Source organism: Diuraphis noxia, unplaced genomic scaffold (genome assembly GCF_037042655.1).
Source record: "Diuraphis noxia isolate RWA-SAM2 unplaced genomic scaffold, SU_Dnox_SAM2 contig0004, whole genome shotgun sequence".
Classification (NCBI taxonomy): domain Eukaryota; kingdom Metazoa; phylum Arthropoda; class Insecta; order Hemiptera; family Aphididae; genus Diuraphis; species Diuraphis noxia.
In genome coordinates, this window is record NW_028301714.1 from 64,662,726 (window position 1) to 64,682,351 (window position 19,626).

The 19,626-nt window shown below is 31.5% G+C and overlaps 1 protein-coding gene across 1 annotated transcript in view; it reads left to right on the forward strand.

Annotated features, from left to right (window-relative positions):
• Positions 1-19,626, forward strand: part of tyn (trynity) — a 42,704-nt gene that overhangs the window by 21,253 nt on the left and 1,825 nt on the right. The window contains exons 2-14 of the mRNA XM_015511082.2: positions 1,406-1,510; positions 9,756-9,888; positions 10,218-10,354; positions 11,563-11,684; positions 11,861-12,005; positions 13,217-13,329; positions 14,806-15,031; positions 15,686-15,802; positions 16,910-17,085; positions 17,295-17,428; positions 18,390-18,529; positions 18,972-19,198; positions 19,314-19,524. Coding sequence (XP_015366568.2) covers positions 1,420-1,510; positions 9,756-9,888; positions 10,218-10,354; positions 11,563-11,684; positions 11,861-12,005; positions 13,217-13,329; positions 14,806-15,031; positions 15,686-15,802; positions 16,910-17,085; positions 17,295-17,428; positions 18,390-18,529; positions 18,972-19,198; positions 19,314-19,524 — 1,972 coding nt within the window. The 5' untranslated portion in view covers positions 1,406-1,419. The remainder of the gene's footprint in view (positions 1-1,405; positions 1,511-9,755; positions 9,889-10,217; positions 10,355-11,562; positions 11,685-11,860; positions 12,006-13,216; positions 13,330-14,805; positions 15,032-15,685; positions 15,803-16,909; positions 17,086-17,294; positions 17,429-18,389; positions 18,530-18,971; positions 19,199-19,313; positions 19,525-19,626) is intronic.

Here is a 19,626-nt window from a genome sequence, read left to right on the forward strand (position 1 = left end):
TTAAACATAATAAATTTACTAATAAAGTAATAAGTATATAAGGTTCGAAAATTTTTACGTTTCCGTGTTTATATAATATTACTGATATTAGTAATGACGTGTTAACATAGAAATCACAACTTACCTACATCGAATATTTCAGTTTTATATCATGTTATTATATAACTGCCTAAAGAAGTGAGATTAATTCGTATTTTTGCTAAAAAATTACTAACGTTTTGTTTAAATGAGAAATCATCTTTTTGAATTTCAAAAGAATTAATAAGAAATTGAAGATTTTACAGCACGTGACTTTGTACAAAACTACTGAAATCGAAGACGAATGTTTAGGCATATATTACTTCAGTTCAATTTACCGGTTGAATGTCTAAAAATAATTACTCGGTATCGGAATCGAATAGGACGTGGTAAAAACATTGGTTTGTTCAGAAATGTGAATGGACACGCAGAGATATAATATTATGCATATATTTTTTTTCATAAAGAGTTATGCATTTTTAAAAATATTTCCTAAAGCGAAGAAATCGATTTTTTCAAAACATCCATAATAATAAATATTTTTTTATTTTTTTTCATCATAAAAATTTTGTCCAGCAATGTGTACATCATTCATACGTGGTTCGCGAATATACGTATACTGCAGATAGAAAATGACACACAGCTACCGATTTTCCGAGATAGTTCCTTGAACTCGGCACAACGGCAACGATTCAACTCGATTTGTACGGTCGCACCGGAGAATTCCGTTTATACATACGGATAGAGAAGACAAAAAATTATTTAAAAAAAAAATTAAACAGTTTTTAGTATAAAATATGGTTGGTATTTCGTGATTCAAATCATATACGGAGGTTTTTTCACGTCGGTCAAATATTCAAGCAATATTTCAGTAGTCTATTCAACTCGTGATTAAATTCTATAAAAATAAAAAACAACCATAACTTGAAGTCTTGTTATATGATATAGATGACATTACATCAATGACAATTTTGACCTACGGGGTACAGACATTTTGAATAAATTATAAAGTCAAACAAAATACTATACATTATAATACATATGTGAAAAAATAACATACCTAATCTATAATATTATAGTAATTTCTTAATCTTCGAAAGGATACGCATACCTATAATCTGCTTAAAATGATATTGTTTTCTGAAACTGGAAACGATTATAGATTATTTACATAATTGATGAAGGGGTATGCTAACTATAATTATTGGAACATTAATAGGAATTATAAAAAAACCTATTCTTTATTATTATGTATAATATATAAAAGTATATATTATACTTATTATCGATGTTTGAAATGTGTATAATAGTATAATCAAGCAGTTAATGGTTTACTGTTTTAAAATCAATAATAGGTATTTTAAAGTGTGTTGTATTTATGTTTCAGGAGTCGTTTAAAATATGAAAGCTGCCGGCGTAGTTCTACATTCCGGTAGTTGGTCGAGATGGTCACTGTTCTTACTTTTGTGGACACACTTTTCCAGCGTGCTTGGTATGTATTATAAAAACATTATATTACTTTTTACTATAAATAAACTGATTTTGTCCATCAAAAAATGTTAAATGACAAATAAAATGTATGGTAATTTTATAATGTAAATGGTCTAATATGAAATAAAAGTAGATAATTTCAAGCAATTTTTCGCGTCAATTTGAAATTGCGTCAACGCCGTCAACAACATTATAAATTATAATTTATAGTGTGTAAGGACACGAGTGAATATTATGTAAAAAATAATTATAATTTTCTTAATACACGTAGAATTATGGAGAAACGATTGTTTTTTAGTGTTCTTGTATTCATTTATAGAAACTTTACTTAGGTACTTATTTATGTATTTCTAACAGAATTCATGCCTCATGGGTACCTATTATTACTTGTACGCATCTTTTTCACATAGGAAATTGACAATGGTAAACCAATATGTAAAAAAAAATGTTTTCTCCTCGCTTGAAAATTGAAATAGTTACTTATATATAAGCCCTTATCATGCAAATTAAGTACAAGTAAATTTTGTACTTTAAGAAAGGCTTTTGGTTATTTATTAAAGTGTTTTGCTAAAAAAATAATTCATGAGACCAATTATTTAAATTATTTAATTTTAAAAATGTTGGTAGGTACTTTGTGTTTTCAAAATTTTATTTTCGATGTAATGGATTCTCAACATTTGTTTGAACATTGCAGGTATTCAAAATATTTTTTTCTAACCACCTTATAATCTCTTAAGTACCATATTCTAAGAATTTAAAATTGTAAATAATGTCGTGTATTCCGCGCATATTATGTCATTGAAAGTTCTAATAACCATACATCGTAATAGATTAACCCATCGTATATATTGCAATATCATTCAAATGGCCACAATACGCCTATTGCAGATTATAAAATAATCTTAACGGGTACATACATTTTTATTTATTTTCATACGCGTAATAATTCGTTCAATTGAAATTTGGTATATACACCTTTATTTATAAACAATTATATTATAATTTGTAACCCATTATACCAATGTAATCGAAATTGAGAATATCATCATTGTATGGGCCGGGAACGAACAATAATAGGCCGTGCGCCCGGTTACCAAAATACTTCGCGCTTAATAAGTATTATACTAACACACCGACCGACCTTTGTAAATTTGTGTTAGTTGTATATAGCTCAACTAGAATTGGTTGGGTTCGCCGCGCAAATACTAGTGAGCTATGTAATGTGGTGGTGTGTAAGTTTGTATATATGTTTGTGTGTATACTTAAATCTAAGACGAATAGGTAACTCTATAATAAATAATGGTAACTCAAATGCAAATATGGTATAAAATATGATATAATAATAAAATAAGCAAATTACGGCCCTTTTGGCCCAACAAGTAAAAAATGTATATAATAAACCAAAATGCCGGTTCGGCAAAACCAGGTATAAAAGGTGTATATAGATATGAAAAAAGTGTAATTATATAAAAAATCACACTAAAAGGTATAAAAAAACAAATGTGATAACTATATGGTCCTTATGACCGAATAGAATAAAATATTAGTATACAGGTATATGATAAATAATAAAAAGTAGTTAAGGCCCTTCTGGCTCAATAACACAATTATAATATATAAAAACAGCTGTTAGAGCTGAAAGCTCGGGTAATTGATATAAAAATTACATAGCCCTTTTGGCTCAACAGAATAGATGTTACAATACTTAATAATATAATAATAATAAATCAAGCCCTTATGGCTAAGCAAGATAAATATACAATTATAAATGTGCAGCCCTTATGGTTGACAAATAAATATATAATAATTTGACCCTTCTGGCCCAACAGAGTAAAAATAAGTATAATAATTAAAATCTGTTACATAGATGCACAGCCCTTATGACCAAACAGAATAAAATATATAAATTAGGTAGCTATCAGAGCTGTAAGCTTATATAGAAAAATTGTAATATAAAAATAATACGCGGCCCTTCTGGCACGACAAAATAACAATAAACAATAACTCACGGCTTGTCGGTGCACTGCTGGCCAGCTGCTACCTAAGCCTATATACACTAAATAAAATTCACACCCAATAAATATAATATAATTACAATGAAATTAATGACTAGTAATGTCGCACACGTATATAATATAAAGTAAAATATATGGCGATTACGCGTATATAAATTCACGCAACAAATATAAAAGGTATAATAATATGACAAAAAATAATTATAAGTTAATAACAAGAAATAGCAATTCGTGCATAAAAAAGAATATATTATTCGCAACGGCCTAGCATCACGACGACGGACGGAGGAGAACAACATTGCGGCGGCCGTGTTAAGCTGCGCGCACCGGTGAGCCGGCGGCAGTAGATAACGCGCCGATACTCGATTCGCATAATATTATATAATTCACAAGACACAAAATATAATTAAAACAAAATAAATATAAAAATAACGGCTGGTGCTCGCGAGTGTTTGTGTATGTGTGTGATTGTGTCGATCGGCTGTTCCTCCGTAACCGATAGTATTTTACTATATTGTATTATATTAATTTATGGCGGCAACAATCATATTACAGTGTAATATATGTTAGACATAATACATTTATACACTACCGTATACCGTGTGTATGGTATAATAACATAATGTGTATAAGGCACAAGGCAATTATACGACACGTGAAGGCAAATATATAATAAAACATTATATAGACATGTAATAATATACCACCGCGTATACGCGATTAAATCTGAACGGTTTTTGCTTTAAGCTTTTGTAAATCCCAAAAACTGTATTCCCAATTATTTATTCGTTATTATTAATACGAGTGTGCGAGTGTGACACAATACAATAATATAATATACCTACCTAATAGGTATATATGGTGTTATTATTGTTGTCTTCGAATGGCGGATGACTGCTGCAGTGATATATATATATATATAGGTACGGCGCGACGGACGGCGGAAACGGCGACACTGGCCGTTATAATGTTACATTTAGACGCACCTGTAATAATAATAATAATAATAATATACAGACATTAATAATAAAATCGTGTGTGTGTGTGCAACTTAAAAATGTGTACAATTGGATTGTGTGAATCGAACTGGGAACAGAAGATGTTATGACGACGCGTATATATAGAAGAATACTACAACTAGAAGCCGGTGAAAAATATATAAATTCCAATTCCAACCTGCAGCAGCTATAGCCACCTGTACAGCATTATAATACACTCACACGAACACACACACACGTTCGCGAATCCGTGCAGCTTATTAGTGACGTTCGATTGTGTGCGCTGCAGATGACAGACGGACGCGAAATCGATGAAATAACACACACTCGTGTCGTACCTATGTACTGGTCGTTTGTACCTGTATGTATTATCGAGCGTTATTTTATATGTACGTATATGTATACGTATACATCATCACAATACATAGGTACAGGACAGATTGGTACATATACAATAATATTTGCGATGTGCTTTATTATATGAGACATATACTATACATATTATGTATGTCGTCGAGGAGACAATTGCGGCGGGGCCGTCTCGTAGTCGAGACATCGATATGATATGTATTTGGTGCAGTACCTATAAAGCATAATATTATAAATATATATACGTATTGGTATTTATGTGTGTGTGTGCACTCTGTGTGTTATAAAACGAGACTGACGTGACGGATTTATTTATTATTATTATATTGCGTTAAGAAATAAGACTATAAATGCGACGACTATATATAAAAAGCCAGTCTAGTATAGTCTACATCTCGTAATATAATGTGGTCCGTTCACACGTCATACACAGTACACACACACAAAATAGGTACATTATAATTTTTAATATATTCATTAATTAAATTACATCTTACATGTTCATGTCTATACACATAGTAATTGTATGTGCACGATAGTTTTCCGGGCGTGCGTGTGTGTGTGTTTTAGCGATGTTTATGAAAGGGACCCTAATCGGCGAGGATGGTATACTACAGACTTGGTTAAAATACATAAATATATTATTTTTTTGTAACGATTATTTATGGTGGGTAATGTTTAACAGCAAATATCATAAATATTTTAAAGTTTCTGTCACGTGAACCGATCACTATTATGTATTTTATTAGAATGTAACAATAGTATTACCTACTATCCTATTTCCTATAGGTAGTGTTTTACCCTGAACCAAATATTACCTATATTAATTTATTTATAGTTCGCCAATGATTATAGATCTCTGGTGTGTTACACACAGCATATTACTCTATGATAGTATGATATGATACGCGATATTGGTGTACCTATGACACAAATCAATTCGTAAAAAATATCGATTAAATTATTCTACATTTCATCATAGATTTTATCTCGCACAATGTACAGTATAATATAATCAGAAATTAGTCTGCAATAACTACTCATTTCTATATTATTATAACGACATCGCATACGGTCTAACAAACGAAACATTACACTGTTGCTCAGTGTTATCAATTCGAGTATAATATATATTACATAGAGGTAGGTATTCACGCCGACTTCTATATACATGCACCCCAGTACAAAAATGCCAAAAAAAAAAAACGGAAGATGATTTGTTACCGCAAAAAAATGTTCGCAACGACGTTATATTATATTTTTCATTCTCTTTCATTTTTGCCGTCCGTATAGTAAAATATAACAACCACCATCACTGACACCAGCCGTGTCCGAATGACGTTGATGTATACAGGTACTAAGGTACATTGGCCAAAGAACAAAGCATAATATAACCGCGGTTCGCATAATATTCTTCGGTTCCACCTGCAGCAGATCAATATTGTATTATATATTTAAATAGTCTTTCTGCCTTCAAACTATATAAGACCATACTATTCGTGTTTCTATATCATCGTGGTGTTGCGATATTGTATATATAGTTGTATGCAATATTTTGTAGGCTTTAGTGATCAGCATATTTATCGGACTCGAGTGCGCACCTATTCATATATTTTTTTTTTCATTCTGCAAATCGCATACACTTCATTGAAAGTACCTATACGTATTTTAAAGAGTAAACGAGTCAACGAAAAAACACATCGTCGGACGAGGTAATCGAACTCCATATAGTATTTACCCACTGGTGCATGTTAATACAAATCATACTCTGAAGGGTTGATTAATTGCTTGTTTATTATTCGTTTTCTTTAAACCAGCGCTTGTTTTTCAAATATTTTTTTCGGTTCCTCCCATTAAAAAATTGCCGTGGTGTCATCACGGTTCGATTCGACTCGATGAATCACTACAATATAACATTATACTCACTTGGAGTCTCAACACTTGTTAAATAATTATAATTGCCAGAACGGCAGAACAAAATACATTATTAGTCGGCACCTCATCAGTCCCAACGAAACTGACAGTTACATTTATAAAAATTAAACCAATTTTCTTAATTTTTTATATCTACTACTCGGATAATAAAAAATACGATTTCACTGTACTATTCATACATCACTTTCTTGTTTTATAAAATTTATAAAATCCAGTGGGTGGCCACTAGCCTTAATTTTTGAGTATCAAATTTATGTAGCTAATTAAAAGCGAACCACATTGTGGCAAGGTACGATTATTTTCTATAAACTGCACAGTACATACATACATCAGGTATACATTAAGGAATGAGATTTTACTTATGAGAATTATATTATTTTAATTAATTTTACTCTAAGATTGGTTTCAAGAGCTGCACGAGATTAACTCAAGAGCCGCATACAGCTTGCGAGCCTCGTTGTGGCCATTACCCTTGCAGCAAGGGCCAGCTTGCTATACACGTTGTAGCTTGTAGTAAATTCCATGTATACAAAAACTGAGTATACCTACTACGAAATTAAATTTTATTAATAATAATAATATATTATAGATAAATATGTATATTGTACATATTAACATATTACGGAAAATTTAAACATTGTACTAATATTTCTTTGATGATATGTGATACTAAAATGTCTGTTTTTTTGTACGCCTGGCCCGTCTGGATATAATTTATGGTATCCGTAGATGACGAGAATGGCCAATTTTCTTTGATGTGTACCTAACTACAGTTATATTATATTTGCCACATGTTGCGAAATTCAAAAAACCTATTAATTTTATTGTTATTATACATGGTTCAGAAATGAACGCTTATTATTTTTATTCACTATACATACCTACTTTACTAATATTATTATTTACTATTTTTATGGAAACAACATAATATTATATTCCTTAGGTTATTTATATTGTCAACGGATCGAATTTAGTTTTTTCTAACGCTTTTGTCAGTAAACAATGTGATATAGCCATGGAGGAAGGTAACACAAAATAATATGTATACCACTATCAGACAAACAGTTATCGCAATAATATGACATGTGTCTTAGATAAAATTTAAACAAACAAATAATGATATTAATATGTATGTTAAAATCAAAAATAATTACTAAATGTCTGTGTGTGTACTCATAGATATAATGTACACACATATAAGAATGTTATTACCTATTATACATACTGCTGTAGTATTTATTTCTCTTAAAATAATATATTAAATTGTCATATAAAAAAAAAAATAGTGTCAATTCGTCATTTTGCAGATTCGTTATTGTTTTAAGTTTGTATTATCTTCACTTGATAGAAGATCATATCGTTAAATATCTGCAGTGAAATTTTAAACTAAAATCAATTCATTTTTAATTAAAATTAGTATTCGTTTTTCCTAAAATAGTGTAATAAATTTTATATTATTAATATAAGTAAATAGTCATGACTAAAGCCATTTTTTTATAATACATAAAACAATCAAATTCTTATGATCAGCGTAACACAGAGATACAGCAAAATTCTGATAGGAGAATGATGAACTCGAAACATGTCGTTTGTAATATTAATACCTATTACATTAAATCAACACTTGTCTATTTTTGTACAATATATATATATATATATTATTGTTTAAACCGAACGCGCTTTAAAGTCAGTATAGTGTATTCACACCGAGAAGTGTAACCGATTTTTTAATGTGAAAAAATAACGATTTGTTCATCCGAATCTATTCAGGATGCACACGTCGAGGGATCACACTTGCGGAAAGCAAATCTAATTTTTGGTGTTTACATTTTTTTTTTTTTTATGACGCAATCCGTCGATCGTCTTCCTATACTTACACGCCAACGCGTATGCAATGACTATAGTGATCTTCCATTATTATCCGTGTCCAATTACTATGGTACAATTAAAATTACCAGTCCGCGGTCATGGACCGCCGTATACGTACGTATCCGCGATTCGTCGTCGATCGTGGCGTAAGAAAATAACGATAAAACGCAATACAGCAGTAGGTACCTACCTACAGCCAGTTAATACGACACACTGATTCCATTAATTTTGCCAACCTACCATTTTCATATGTGGGATGTGGCCATTACAAATATTTATTATTTAAATATTGTTTAGGTATAGGTATTATAATATGTGTACCTATCTACTATAGTTGAGAATCCGACTAGCATTGCAATATAATATGTATACGAGGTGTCTATTATAAATTTATTACAATCATATTGAGTACCCATCTCGTTGAATTTCGTGTCAAAAGTGTCGAGGTGCAGCAATCGATATCATCAACCCAATTCTCATTATGAATAGGAAATGGATAATTTTCACATCACGGCTTTGACTGTTCAAGATGCATAAACCAATTTGTCTGCGTACACCAAATGATGTCTAGCAGCACTCTGTAATACCTCTAAGTACCTAAGTACCTACTTGTATTGTGTTGGGAGACATCTTCTCTTTTCACTCAAGCCGTGATGGCAGGACAAAAATAATTAGATTGTAGGTTATTAACTTCGTTTCATCGACACACCATATTCGGTCTATAAATTTTCTGGACATAAATTAATACATATTTATTACTTTCTCCGTTTCCAATACAAGAGAGAGCATGATCTGTATGAAAATTAAGAATATAATTATAACTTTAGCTTGATTGACTGTTATAAAATGATACATATCGTATTAATTTTTTTCATTCCATTTAAAATATGAAAGATTAATAATATAATAATTACTATCCAGAATCTGGATTGTAACAATGAACAAAAAAAAACCTATTTTTCTTTTTTTCTACGAGTCATCTGTGACCCCGATATTCCTCAATCAAAAAATATTTCTGTTTGACATTATGTTTAATTAATAATTTTTATTTCATATCTAGGTCGAACTGCTTTTGAAAAACTCACTGAATTAGATTACAAAGGCACGACATATTATACAGTAAAAAACTTGACACTGTATGAGTGTCAGGGATGGTGTCGAGAAGAGCCAGAGTGCCAAGCAGCTTCATTCAGGTAAAATAATTGAGTGCTTACAAAAAATAATGGGTATTTAAAGGTTTAAAAGTTGGAAAAATTTAAAATAAATTAATTTTGGAATAATAGTAATATTATAATACAATTAGCTGTAAAAACACATACATCATAGTAAAATCAAAATTATTCGAAATATTTTTATTTTAAATATTTTAAATTGTTAATAATAATAGTTAAATAATGTTTCAACCAGAAGTCTCTACCATTAGATATATCTTCTGGCCTTCTGTAATATAATGGATTCACTTTCAATAATTTTTATATTTAGAATTGTCAAATAAAATTATATTGATTTGATTAAATTTCAGTTTCGTCTTAAACCCGTTGACGCCCATACAAGAAACCATTTGTCAATTACAGAATGAAACTACTGCCAATAATCCAGCGGCAACCCCTCAGCGCTCTGTTAACTTGTATTACATGGTGAAAATGCAAATACGATCTGGTTAGTATATTATATTATATTAAAAACCATCCGTTATTTTAATGTCTAGATGAACTTTTATGACCTATATTTAGTTAGATCACGGTTTTAATTATACGTATAGTAATATATATAGTACCTACAATCTACATATTATGTAGTACTATTATCAAGCACGCCATATCATCGTTGTTATGTATTACAACGTTCCTGTTGCATGAAACTATACGCGTACCGGTATACCGTTATAACTCTGCGATTCGATAGCACTCGGTGAATTTCTATGGGTTCCGTGTCCATTTCATCCACCTCCGCGATGTACCACCACCGGTGTTGGGATTTTCGATCACGGCCGTTCGTTATTAACAGTGATTTATCCGCAGATCTTAATATATTGAATTCACAGACGTGTTTTATTAGTGCCTATACATTTTAATAATAATAATATGTAGGTACCAATGTAATATCTAGGTCTGCGAATGAATAAACAGTTTATATCTGCACCATTGAATGCGAAGTAAAGAGTTATATTACTGTGTAGGTTAACCGCCGTACAGCAGGCACTGTTAATAATAGTGTTACATAGTACAACATAATAGTATTATGCTAACTACTAAAGCTACCTACCTATACCGACTATAATAGCATAATATTATTATAAAAGGGTCTAACCATCAGGGCCGTGTAATATATATATATATATATATTGTATATTGTATCACATATCTAATATCCGCCATCTTAACGACGAGCTTATAGAGTCGTTTAGCGTGAGCAAAAAACCTTCCGTTCTTAAGAAAATAGTGTCCGTTAGGTAGGTAATTGTTTTTGTGTTGTGATCAGATTTAGCGTGGCGTGACATTATAATAATGAACATTTAAAGAACTATCCTACCTATACCGCTATATATGGCTGTATAGTTGTCTTTGCACGAAGTACATTGTCGTATAACGGCTGTAAATTAGATTATTTAAATAGTACACCACTGAAGTACGTATAGGTATACCTATCACGTCAGCATGTGGTATTATAAGAACAAATATTTTTACACCGTCGTAATATAATGTAATTTTTAGATAAACTGCAACATAAAATTTACGCTAATGCTTGATTTGAGTTCCCACTGTTGTAGGACCTTAGATACTCGTATAATATATAATATTGCAGATATCTACTTAACATGCCTTATTTGTACGTCATGTTTAAAATACTGAATTCGTTATGTTCAGATAATGTATGTTTGAGGCCATGGTCCTTCGAAAGGGTGCCGAACAAAATGATTCGAGGATTAGACAATGCGTTGATCTACACGTCGACGAAAGAAGCGTGTCTAGCCGCCTGCTTGAACGAGGTAATTATTAATATCAATTATAAAAATCACTTTTGCCAATATGTAAACGCCTAAATATAAATTTATACGTTACCAACCAACCGACTTTAGAATAAAATCATATTGTGATGACAAAACTAAGACTACACTGAAAACGTAAATACATTAACGTATATTAACGATTTATTTTCGTGCAGCACCGTTTCACCTGCCGTTCCGTGGAATACAATTACGTAACGCTCCAGTGTCATTTGAGCGATTCAGACAGGAGAACCACCGGCCAGTACGTGCAGTTTGTCGAAGCGCAGGGTGTCGATTACTTTGAAAATCTCTGCATCAAAGGTAATGCACGATATAATAGATTTCATTTCATTTTTACAAAACAACAATAACAATAATTCTCTCAGTCAAACACATCATATTATGCTTCTGTCGAGAATACATCGACATTAGAATCAACCTTAAGCTAGCTGACAACCTTCAAGAAACTCTAGGCCCTGATCCAGACAACATCCAAAAAATATTCACTTTCGTAAAATTAACTAAATTATATAACCTAATCTAATCACATCCCCACGTTCCAAATTTGGATTGTATAACTCTCCCACTGCCTTTTATATATATATGTATAAAATGTAAAACTTTTTATCTAAACATATATTTATATAATTATATTACCCCATTATGTATAACAAAAGCCAATAATCTATGTTGTTGCGGCTAATAAAAAAAAAAAAAACAACAACAATAATTGCAATAAATTGCAATGTGATAGGACATAGATACGTACAGTAATTCCATCACAAATTGAGTTTGACTCGCGTTATGTATGTAGCTTTTGAGGCGTGCGCAAATAAAAAATTTTATTTTCCCACTTTGGCCATGCGTAGAAAATAAAATGGTTTTACTTTACACATTAAAACCTTAATTTAAATAACAAAATTACATTTGTATACAATTCAATTCAAATTCATTATGGCCATAACTATACTACTTACTTCAATTGAACTCCTTGTAAGCCTAAAATGAATTTTAAAATCCAAATCGTCATACATACTTGTGACTAACATAAAATTGGTTATACGTACTTTAGAATTTAAAATCGACAAGCGATGATGAAGAATTTTTTTTGTTTATCTAAAGACTTATTTCTTTCATGAACATGATTTAAACCAAAAAACAAAACAAATAAGGGCGTACTATTATCCATTTTAAGAATAATTAAAAAATCGGCGATTAATAGATTATTATTGATTATTTTATTAATATTTTAAATATTTAATAATTATCTAACTGATAAATTTGATAACTGATTTTTATCATAATCACTCAATATTATGATTAGGGCATGGTTACGTAGGTTAACCATAAGTTTAAGTTTAAATTCGTGGTTTAAACGCAATAGCAAAATAATATGTTCCTAAATTCTAATCAATCCGCTGGATTGGGTGATGGATTTAGGAATACACGGATTATGTATAGTATATTTTTTATGTCATCGTTATCGCTACCTACATAATATTGAAGTATGCGTATATTACTTTTGTTTCCAGGCAATCAAGCTTGCAAAGGAAATCGCGTATTCCAAGTGCCCAGGATCGGAGTGGCCGACGACAAAGTGGCACAGTACGCCTCGTTGCATTACTACAACGACAAGGAACTACAGGTAACATATAATGCTAATACCGCCGTTTAATACTGCACACGCGCAGACACAGATTAAACTGCGTACAGAACTTGTGTGTGAGTGTGTTTTGTAACAATTTGCAGCTTTAAAAGTATGCGGGTACCTACCACTATACCACATACCTGTTATACTTGCTCGGGTTTTTTTTTTACATAGGGCACATTGTCTGCTCGTGCGCGTGTAGGTATATTATGGTGTATAAGGTACCTATAGGTACTGACTACTGTACATGAATAGTTAACCGGTTACCGAGGAGTGTATTAAAAACATCGTGGAGAATAAGTAAAGGTCAACTGAATATATTATATTATTATATCATAGCGTGTAGCATGCCGATCGTTTGGAATACTTAAGACAATAAGCAAACAGAGATAAAGGTACAAAGCTATAAGTGTATATAATAACCTTCACGTTATGACGTATGTATAACATTTCTTGAATATTATTATTTATTAGTTATATTTTAAAGTGTCGATCTTGAATGTAGAATATACATAACAAATCAGAGCTTGTCATCCATTCATAACGATTGAAATGAAAACAAATTTCGTTTGAACACATTACGAAAAACGCAGAGCCACATTTAGCATTCTGCACCTGCAGGTGCTATTTTTATTTTTCCATCCTCCGTCCTAGTTCTATACTTATTTAGGTATTATTTTCAATTTTTTACTGAATATAATGTTTAACTCAATTTACATAAGGAAGATGGATCGAAGACAGATATTTAAATACATGTAATACTTGCAGTGCATTATACATTAATTTGTTAAAAAAACAACAAAATCGATTTGATCGAAAGGCGGTTTTGTGTAAATATTCTGATCTCTTTTTCTCTTTTTTTAAAAAAGTAGGTACCTACAGGGAAATTTCCACTTTTTACCTCCCTTTAAGTACAAACTAGATTCGATTTGCAAACAATAAACTCCTATAGAATTAAAGATCAGGGCATTTTTCTAATATATAACAAGCCTCTTTAGACGAATAAAAATAATTAATATCATAAAAAAACACAAGTCATTGTAAAACAAATAAGTATATTCATCAGATCAAAATTTTAAATTTAAATAACTATTAAAAAAAATTCTAGAAGTTGATTAATATTGAAGTAGGGCATCGAGAGATGTGGTAGCCGATATCAAGAATTTAAAAGTATTTTAATGTTTTAATGACTTCCCTGGTGGCTGGTATGGTAAAGTTTAAGATACGACATTGCTGATTGTAGATATATAATATATAAATATATATATATATATATATATATATACCAGGTGTCCAGGTATATAGCCATATAGGTATTATAGTCATTGGTCATCATTGGGACCGGTGATCGAAAATATTTTTATGGAATTCCAAATAACAAAAAAAAATTTAATAATAATATAAAAATAATTTCAAGTCATATTCGTCAAAGAAAATGAGCGTAAACCGAATGTTATATTTCCATTTTCCCAGGTGAACAGCGAGTCGGCGTGTCGGTTGGCTTGCGAAATCGAAAATGAGTTCCTCTGTCGGTCGTTCATCTTCAAAGGACCACCTGTGGGCACGGCGTACAATTGCGAACTGTTCCACTTGGACCACAAGACGCTGCCAGATGGGCCCAGCACGTACTTGAACGCCGAACGACCACTGATCGACGACGGACAAAAGATCGGCAATTACTACGAAAACTACTGCGAGAGTGAGTTTGATTTTGACTTCGGTCGTCTGCACTTGTGTGATGGCAGGTGATTGTCACAGTCTCACAGACTACCGAGTCACTCTTACCGTGAAATGTATTTATAAATGTTAATCCCTTATATTTCTCACTCCTAATCTGTATGTTATATATCACCTACCACGCCCACCCACATTTATTCTTCAATAACGCAGTTATTCAAAATCTGATTTGTGAAATTTATTTCAAGTATGTTTAAAAAGATTGTATTTTCACACAGATACTTGAGATGAGAACACTCCTTAAAAGGCATAGAAAATATCAAGTACTAAAAATATGATCTTTAAATTTATATATTTAAAAATTCCAAAAAGCAGATTTTAAATAACTTCATATTTAAGAAAAAATGTGCGATGAGCATGCTTAGTGAATAGTTAATACTCATGTTTAATTGTATAGGTATATGATTTACATGATAAACCTATACGCGTACATTATTACATACATATGCATATATATATATTAAGTATATATATACATAGGTATACATAGTGAGCGGAAAAAGTGAGTGACGTGCGCTTAACGTATATTATCATAATAATATATTTTACGCATCTATTTCATAATGATAATAGTATAATAATAAAACAATCTGACCCGGACGCTTTTTGTTTGCAGAATCCACGACGCCGCCTCACGAACAGCTGCCGGTCGTGTTCGAGAGTACTGACGATCCGTCGTTGAACTTGACTAGAACCGATTTGAACTGTGACAAGACCGGAACGTGTTACGATGGTCAGTGGCTATGTATTATTATTATATTTAAACGATTTATATTGTACGCATATAGTAGACCTCACTTATTATAATATAGTTAGAAACTAATAAATAGGCTATTGGGCTGTAACTATATTTTTGAGGCTGCGAATTTAATGTTGTAAAAAAATTCAGAATGTACCTAACTATTATAAAATATTTAAAATTATGCCAAACCAACTTAAATTGTTTTATCTTCAATGTTTATATATTAAAAGGTAATACGTGATGCGTATAAAATATTAAAAATATTTACTAATACATAAATGTTTATTGTATTGAAATATATAGGTACATAACCTTTAAGATAGCTTTCATAGACTTTATTGAATAGAGTTTCTGAAAAATTAAACTTTTTCTTATAAAATATTCAAATTCATTAATATTTTTGTGTAAAACGCTAAATCAAACATCTCTCACTCTTCCAAGAAAAAATATGCAATAAAAAACATTAAAAACTAATTTAAAAAAAAACTAGTTTCACAAATTTATATACGCAATAATAATTATAACGTCTAAAACATGCGAAATAAAAGTGAATATGCAAAATAGTTATCTCGAATATTTAGACAATTTTTTTGTTTATCTATTTTTACCATAGAAAATTGATCATTAACAGACGACGAATATATGCGATTTAAACCACTAAATCAACATTTTTTTTTGCATTAAAGTCATGACATAATTTTGGTATAAATATTGGCACCTATATTTTTTCCTGAGATTTATATATTTAAGTACAAATTCTAAATTTTATTTTTTCAAATACATTTTCGCGTATTTAGCACGCACTTATATATATGTATATTACATATACTTATGTTTATATGTGACTTTAAATACTTAATACTTACGTTGCAATAATAGATTTTCAAGGTATTAATATTGTTACACAACAAGTGAATACCTATGTCTATAATGATAAAATAAAATAAAGTTGTAATTCCAATCTAAAATTTCATTATTTCGAATCGTATAGCTCACATTGTAATCGACAAACGAAATTAAAAGAAAAAAAAAACATTAATACTTTTATTAGATAAAATAAAATTCGTGATCTTATAATTTAATTTTTCTTGTATTCAGTGTCCGTGCATTGCAAGGATACCAAGATTGCTGTTCAAGTACGCACGAACAAACCTTTCAACGGTAGAATATACGCGCTCGGAAGATCGGAGACATGCAACATAGACGTGCTCAACAGCGACCAATTCCGATTGGATCTAACAATGGCTGGTCAAGATTGTAATACCCAGTCGGTGGTAAGTAATTTAAACCTAATACTGGAACATGAAACAGTTTTAATGGGAGATTAGTCGCGTAATAAGTTGAAGATTTTCTAAGTATAGATTTATTAGTTACATCGAAAAAAACGGCGAATGTTCGGAAATCCGGTTTATTGAACCTTCTTCGTTAAAACTTAAAACAGCATGATTAATACACCAGGATAAAAATTATGTTTTTTTTTCAGACCGGAGTGTTCTCCAATACAGTGGTGCTTCAACACCATAGCGTTGTTATGACCAAAGCGGACAAAATCTATAAAGTCAAGTGCACGTATGACATGTCTTCGAAGAACATCACATTCGGGATGATGCCAATCAGGTGAGAATTTGAATAGCAACTTAAATGATTATTACCTATATTTTTCAATCCTACTCGCAAATATCATGTTTTTATAATTATTTACTCGGAACTATATTTATTATAATATATGTTATAAGCTTAACCTTGTATGAGTATCGTATCATTGCAAGATATTATAATTTGAGTGAGCCTTCGGGTAGAACACGATTGAGAACGGTCTTTATCGGCCGTACCTTTTTTAATAAAACGATTGAGAACGTTTTAAGCTGCTAACTTTTATGCAACGTTACCACATTAATTAAAAATATAAAATTTAAATAAAATATACAATATATATAATAGATATCAATTACTATATTTCTTTGAGTTTTTGGTTACAGAATAAAACTTACGTGGAATTAAATTTGATAAATAAAAATAAACACACACACATCATTGTAAAATCAATTAATTTATCACTTATTTGTCAGCTTAAGGCATTTTTTAAGATTAAAATTTATAAAATTAATATTTATTTACAAAATATATTTTTATTTGTCAGTTTAAGATTAAAAATTGAAAAAAAATCCAAAAGCAAAGGCAAACATGCCGAAAGTCTTTTGTTGATCTCAAAAATTTTCGTTCATTTTATAAACAAATTTAAGGTGAATTTTGTCAAGAAATGCAAAAAAAAAGTACAAAAAATCAGTTTTAATCAGCAACATTTCCAAACACCAAAAAAATATGCCCTTGGATCAAAATCCAAAATTATTACTAAAAGTTAAGATAAATGACAACGTCGCTCGAAAAATCGTTCTCATTCGTTTAATTTTAAGGTACGAAATACTGTTTCTTTGATCTGCCGACAATCGTTCTCAATCGTGCTGCTAAAAAGGTAAAACGTTCTTGATCGTACAACACCGGAGCCATCGGGTACTGTTAGTTGGCCAAAAATTAATATATAAACTAACTAAAACTAAACGTTTTAAACGCTTAACAGAGACCCGGAGATGATAAGCATTACTTCGGCACCAGAAGCACCACCACCAAGGATCAGGATCCTGGACTCCCGGGCAAGGGAAGTAGAGACAGTCCGAATCGGGGACAAGTTGACGTTCAGGATCGAAATTCCAGAAGACAGTGAGTATACATACTTCTGTTATGCCCAATCTGTCGGCGTTTATCATCTAAGTTTGTGATGATATTATACATTCTCGGTACACGTGGTATATCGTACATGCAAAGATTGTGTTTGATTGGGTGGAACTACCGCTAACCCTTTTTATTTTTACTATATTAATATGATAAAACCAATAAAAACGTATTTCAAAACACATACATTTGAGGGTGATTATTTATCAAAATTTTTTCACCAATTAAAAAAAAATATTTAAAACTTTGAAAAAAAAAATAATTATAAGCCTTTTCCCCTCTAGTTTCCACTAACTCGCCCCCTAAATGCCACGTGCATATAGTATATTATTATATAATGATATATTGTATATACCTATATACAGTATATACCAAACTACACTTAAACGCCGTTTTTATGACCTTTGCGCTTGCTTTTTCGACAATGTAGCGCCGTACGGTATATTCGCGAGGAGTTGCGTCGCCATGGCCAAGGATTCGAAGAGCACGTTCCAGATCATCGACGACGAAGGGTGTCCAGTTGACCCGACCATATTCCCCGGTTTCTCGCCCGAAGGCAACGCACTGCAGTCCGTTTATGAAGCGTTCCGGTTCACGGAGTCGTATGGCGTGATATTCCAGTGCAACGTTAAATACTGTCTGGGCCCGTGCGAACCGGTAATGATTGCGCTTTCCACCGCGGCAGCAATATTATAATAAATAATAACAACAACAATACTTATGCCGACAAATCGTTTTTTTGTTTCCGGTTTTTTCGTTTGACGGACATCAGGCTGTTTGCGAATGGGGCCGAGACTCCGTCGAGTCCTGGGGACGGCGTAGGAGGTCGGTGTCTGGCGCGCAGCCCAGCAACAATGACACTGCCGAAAACAGCGAAGACATGACGCAGATCAGTCAGGAAATACTGGTGTTGGACTTTGGCGATGAAAAACAATCGCAGTTCTTGAAGAGCAACGAGCCGCAGTACACAGATTTCAACAAAGGTAAATAATAATTATTCGTTATAACGATAATAGGTGTGGGTTTAGTACCTATATATGCACCATCATGATAAATATAATATTCGTAATGGATACGACAAGTGA